This window comes from Bubalus kerabau, chromosome 6 (genome assembly GCF_029407905.1).
Source record: "Bubalus kerabau isolate K-KA32 ecotype Philippines breed swamp buffalo chromosome 6, PCC_UOA_SB_1v2, whole genome shotgun sequence".
NCBI lineage: Eukaryota > Metazoa > Chordata > Mammalia > Artiodactyla > Bovidae > Bubalus > Bubalus kerabau.
This window is the reverse complement of record NC_073629.1, coordinates 24,354,626-24,359,449: the sequence shown is the minus strand read 5'-3', so window position 1 is coordinate 24,359,449 and position 4,824 is coordinate 24,354,626. Positions and strand designations below refer to the sequence as shown.

Here is a 4,824-nt window from a genome sequence, read left to right as displayed (position 1 = left end):
GAAGAGTTGACTGATTGGAAAAGACTCTGATGCTGGGAGGGATTGGGGGCAGGAGGAGAAGAGGACGACAGAGGATGAGATGGCATCACCGACTCGATGGACATGAGTTTGGGTAAACTCTGGGAGTTGGTGATGGACAGGGAGGCCTGTCCTGCTGTGATTCATGGGGTCACAAACAGTTGGGCACGACTGAGCGACTGAACTAAACTGAATATTCATATAAAGCTATATTGAATAATGTCATTATTAGTTATGCAATCTTGAGCATTTTATTTAAACTATTTGTTCTCAAATGTGCTTTGAAAAGTGAGAAAATGAAAACACCTACCTCACAGAGTTACTTTCAGGAATATGCACATTGACACTGGTGAAATGTGTGGAGTATTGCCTGGCCAGAGTGAACATTCAGTAAATGGTAGCCAAGATTATCAGTACTACAGCCATAGCTTTATCAGTCCCAAACAGTCAAAGGCGACACTCTTTATCATGAACCTCCCACAGCTTCTTTAGTTAGAAGAACTATGTGGCTAAGAAAAGAAGAGTTTGAAGTTGGGTATAGTTGACCTGCAGTGCTGCCTGGGGAAAGAGGAGCCCGTGGAAGCTAAGGGAACAGCAGGAGGGTTTAGCCCCAAACAAGACCAAAACACTTGGGCTGTCACAAGATGATGAACAAGAAATGGGATGATGAACAAGAAATGGCCATTGACTCCTCTGAAAGGGCCACTCAGTCCTCCTCTCTTCCAGCCAAAGCACCAGGCAGAAGGGTACTTGGAAGCAGACATGGGTGTACTTGGGATGAATGGTATTCCTCACTGCCTTCTGCTCTCTTTAAGGGGTGTGGCAAACCTAAGGCCAGATATCCCCCAGCACATATTCACAAAAGACTTTTCCCTGCAAGCAGAAACCCAAAACACAGGATTCTCCCACCAGGACCCTGCCAGGTCTTGTCATCCTTCGTAGACTGTGGTGCACTTCAGGAGTTATGGTAGATTAGAGTGCTGCTGCTTAGTCGCTCAGTTGTGTCTGACTCTCTGCAATCCCATGGACTGTAGCCTGCCAGGCTCCTCTGTCCATGGAATTTTCCAGATAGAACACTGGAGCAGGTTGCCATTTCCTTCTCGAGGTAATCTTCCCAACCCAGGGATCAAACCCACATCTCCTGTATTGCAGCCAGATTCTTTACCGCAAGTACCACCTGGGAAGCCCCCCACCCAACTGAGGTCAAACCGACATTAAGTCAGAGACTACATGTAAACGGAGCTCCAGTGAACCACACAGTGACTCTAACAAGGCAAGGTCCTTAACTGAGGCACTTCCCTTGTAAACTATGTGTGTGTTACTTGCTCAGCTGTTTCTCTTTGCGACCCCATGGACTGTAGCCTGCCAGGCTCCTCCGAGCATGGAATTCTCCAGGCGAGAATACTGGAGTAGATAGCCATTCCCTTCTCCAGGGGATCTTCCCGACCCAGGGATTGAAACTGGATTTCCACATTGGAGGCAGATTCCTTACCATCTGAGCCTTTTAAACTATGGCTTTCTATATATTAATGTGGTAGCCACCATTATAGATCAGCATAGAGCACAGACACAGATGATGTCACTGATGATCCTGAGGGAGTCAGAGGGAAAGGGAGACAATGACTTTGCTGAAAACAGACACAGGACTCTGCCTTGAAATCCACTGTAATTCTATAAAACTCACAATACTAGTATTCAGAAAGCCACTAGGGTGTTCTTTTCAGGATATTCAAAACTTGAACAAAATCAAGAAAGCTAAGAAAGTAAAATGCACTGATTTGTTTCCAAACTAAGAATACCTTTTATTTGCTGATCCAAACCTCAAAGAGAATTAGGTTAAGGAATAGTAGGAAGAAGGAAGAACTATATGGATAAAGGAGAAGCTTGTTCAATTTATGACCCTGTGTAATAAATAGTGACTGTGGATTGCCTGATTACTTTTTTGGTTTCTTAACATGTTTTTGTCTTGAATTGTTCTGCTCCAGCATTAATTAGTGATGTTTCTTTTTAGATTCATAAGCTTTCTATGATTTTCCTATAAAACACAACAATCACTGAGATAATTAAGAAAATAAGGCGCATAAATATAAGAATCACAACCTGAAGGGAGGCAGACACCTCCTTCCTTAGGGGCCCTGGAGGCCCACTGTCGATGCTTCCTCCATATCCTACCTCCTCACAGAGTGGAGGGGCCCAGCCATACATACAGTGGCAGTTTTTGTTATTGTTGCAAACTCCTCGGCGGTTGCACTTCTCAGGGAAACAGTCAAATTTCAGGACTGAGCTATTCACACAGTATCTATTAAAACATACCCGCTCCTTACCACAGGAGGTACCATCATTTATCACACCCAGGTCAGGTAACCCCATAGGTACCATGGCTAGATGATAGCCAATGCCCCAGCACATGAGATTTTCTTTATGCAGATGAGTGGATATTAGGATGGTGTGATCTGGCATATCAGGGAGGGTTTCGACATTTATGCACTGTAGCCTGCCACATATTGAATTTTGCTTGGTACACTTTCTAAATTCACGAAGTCCTGAAATCCCACAGTTCCCATATTGATCACCTATTACATTAACTGCATCATAGCACTGATGAGGAGCATCCTTGGCATCAAGTCCAAAAATTTTTTGGCACTGCATATACCTGGATTGACAACTCTGTTTGAAACAATGGGCTTCATACTTGCAAGGGGTTCCATCCTGCTTGTAAGTATCACTTGGACAGAAAGCTGAGGTCCCATTGCAGTACTCTGCAAGGTCACATTCATTTTCTTCCACCCGACACATGTATCCAGATGGACGAAACTGACATTTATGACAGCAAAGTCCAGTGCTACAGTTGGCTCCTTCTTTGAATTTACAATCTGGTTGACAACACCCATCTTCTTCACACTCCTCTCCTGAACCACAATCACATTCCTCATTCTCTTCCACAATTTTGTTTCCACATCTCTTAACCACGTAGCCTAGGCCTGGGAGATTAGTTAGACACCTTGCATTTGAAGCTCTATATATGTGTGCAAAATAATCGGCATAACTACAATTACTAAACCCATATCGCCCAGTACCCATGATGCAGCTATTCCTTCCCTTACACTGGCAGTATGCTTCATCATGTAGCATTCCCACACTGTGTCCCAGTACGTGAGTGGACCAAGTGGCGGGTGCAAGGATATTTACATCTGGAAAAACACTTACAGATCCAGCATAAAACCGACTACATGCATGTCCCGCAGACTGTGCAAGTAAATCTGAAAAAGTTCTTTTAAGATATAGGTGCACCCAATCTACTGGAACCCGAGAACTTAGTACACTTGTTCGGTATACCAAAAACTGGCTTAAAACTTGCTCTATCTTTGTAAAATTAACTCTAATTTTGTCCTTATCTGTCCATACTTCAACACTAAACAGATGTATTCTTAGACGGATATCTTGGAAGTAAGAGTCCATAATAGAAGTCAGAAGAATGGCATCATTTATGACTTGAGTAAGGTTGGAGTTTGAAAATAAATACCTACTGTTATCAAAGACCAGTGCTATTTCCATGTACATTTGATGTGGATATAAGTCAGTGAAGTCTGGTGTCCTAGCCATGTTCTCATGCTGGGCCATCTGCTCTATTGTTTTATCATCAGTTAAGCCACAGATCTGATTAGGAAATTCCTCCTCTTTCTTCATGAGATATACCATGTGCTCAAAATGGGAAGAAGCCTTGTGGGGCTCGATTTGGTAATGATTGGCATCAATTTTCAGGAGGCCCCGGAGACCTCCCATGCATGTACTTATTGTAGCTTGAGAATCCGGATTTCCTTCGACCAAGCCCATATAGTTGCAGTCACTGGGTATATAAGGGTGATCTTCCAAGAGTCTCCCCTGTTCTGTGAAGGAGAAAACCTGCAAATTCCGAGGCAACAGAAACCTCTTGGGCCACAGATGAACAACACGGTTCCTGCCTTTTACCTTCAGGAGGTAGGACACGTGCCTGGCCGCTCTCTGCTCCCCTCCACGGAAGCTCAACTTCTTGGGAATGGTGATTTCATAGGAGTCAAAGCTCCACTCAGGGTGAAAAAGTAAATCCTTGCCAAGAGAGTCAACCAGGAGCACCGCCAGGACTAGCGACCGGCCTGGGGAGAAGCAGGTCCTCACTGACCTCATGGCACAGCCTGTTCCCCACTGACTCAGTCCCTGCCACTGTGGCCTTGACAGTCGTCAGCCTTCCAGGGAGCTCTGCTACAGGCGCGGGGAGCAGTGCGTGCCCTGCGGAGCTCGCTGGTGCTTGGGAGCGCAGCCCTGGGCCAGGCTGGGTCAGGCTGAGGCTAGCTGGTTTCCCCTGCAGCTACACGCCCCGCCCAACGCATGTAGTTCGTTCTCTGGGCGGTGCCGTTGGGCGCCACGTGGAAGAATCCAAGGAAGGTGCGCGAGAATAAAATGAAAAGCGAGGCTGCTTGTAAGCTGGTGGGAGAAAGCAGAGAGCAGCTTGAGAAAGGGAAAAGGACTAAAGAGTAAGAAGAACAGAGAACTTGACAAAGGCTCAGTGTATCTTGGGCTATTTCTTTGTTTCTATTGGCCTCAGGACACACCTGATTTTTCTATGGGCTGATTCTGCTGTTTCACGGGTGCTGTGCCCACCTCACCGTTACACCATTTTCAGTGTTCACGGGGAGTCTCTTGCAGCAAAGAGGATTCCTGGAGTCAGCCAGAGGACCACCAGAGCCTGAGAAAATCAGAGCTGACTCATGTCCCCACCCCCCACCTGGCTTCGGGCAAGCGGACGTTTCTAAGTTCATTTTGCCGGTT

General features: G+C 45.8%; 1 protein-coding gene across 1 annotated transcript; it reads right to left on the bottom strand.

Annotated features, from left to right (window-relative positions):
* Positions 1 to 2,031: 2,031 nt before the first annotated feature.
* Positions 2,032 to 4,182, bottom strand: LOC129656403 (disintegrin and metalloproteinase domain-containing protein 30-like). The gene has a single exon (XM_055587087.1). The coding sequence runs from the start codon at positions 4,180 to 4,182 to the stop codon at positions 2,032 to 2,034; it is 2,151 nt and encodes a 716-aa protein (XP_055443062.1).
* Between the last annotated feature and the right edge of the window lie 642 nt (positions 4,183 to 4,824).

Coding starts and splice junctions, on each gene's coding strand:
- LOC129656403 (XM_055587087.1), bottom strand. CDS start 4,182: ATGAGGTCAGTGAGGACCTGCTTCTCCCCAGGCCGGTCGCTAGTCCTG.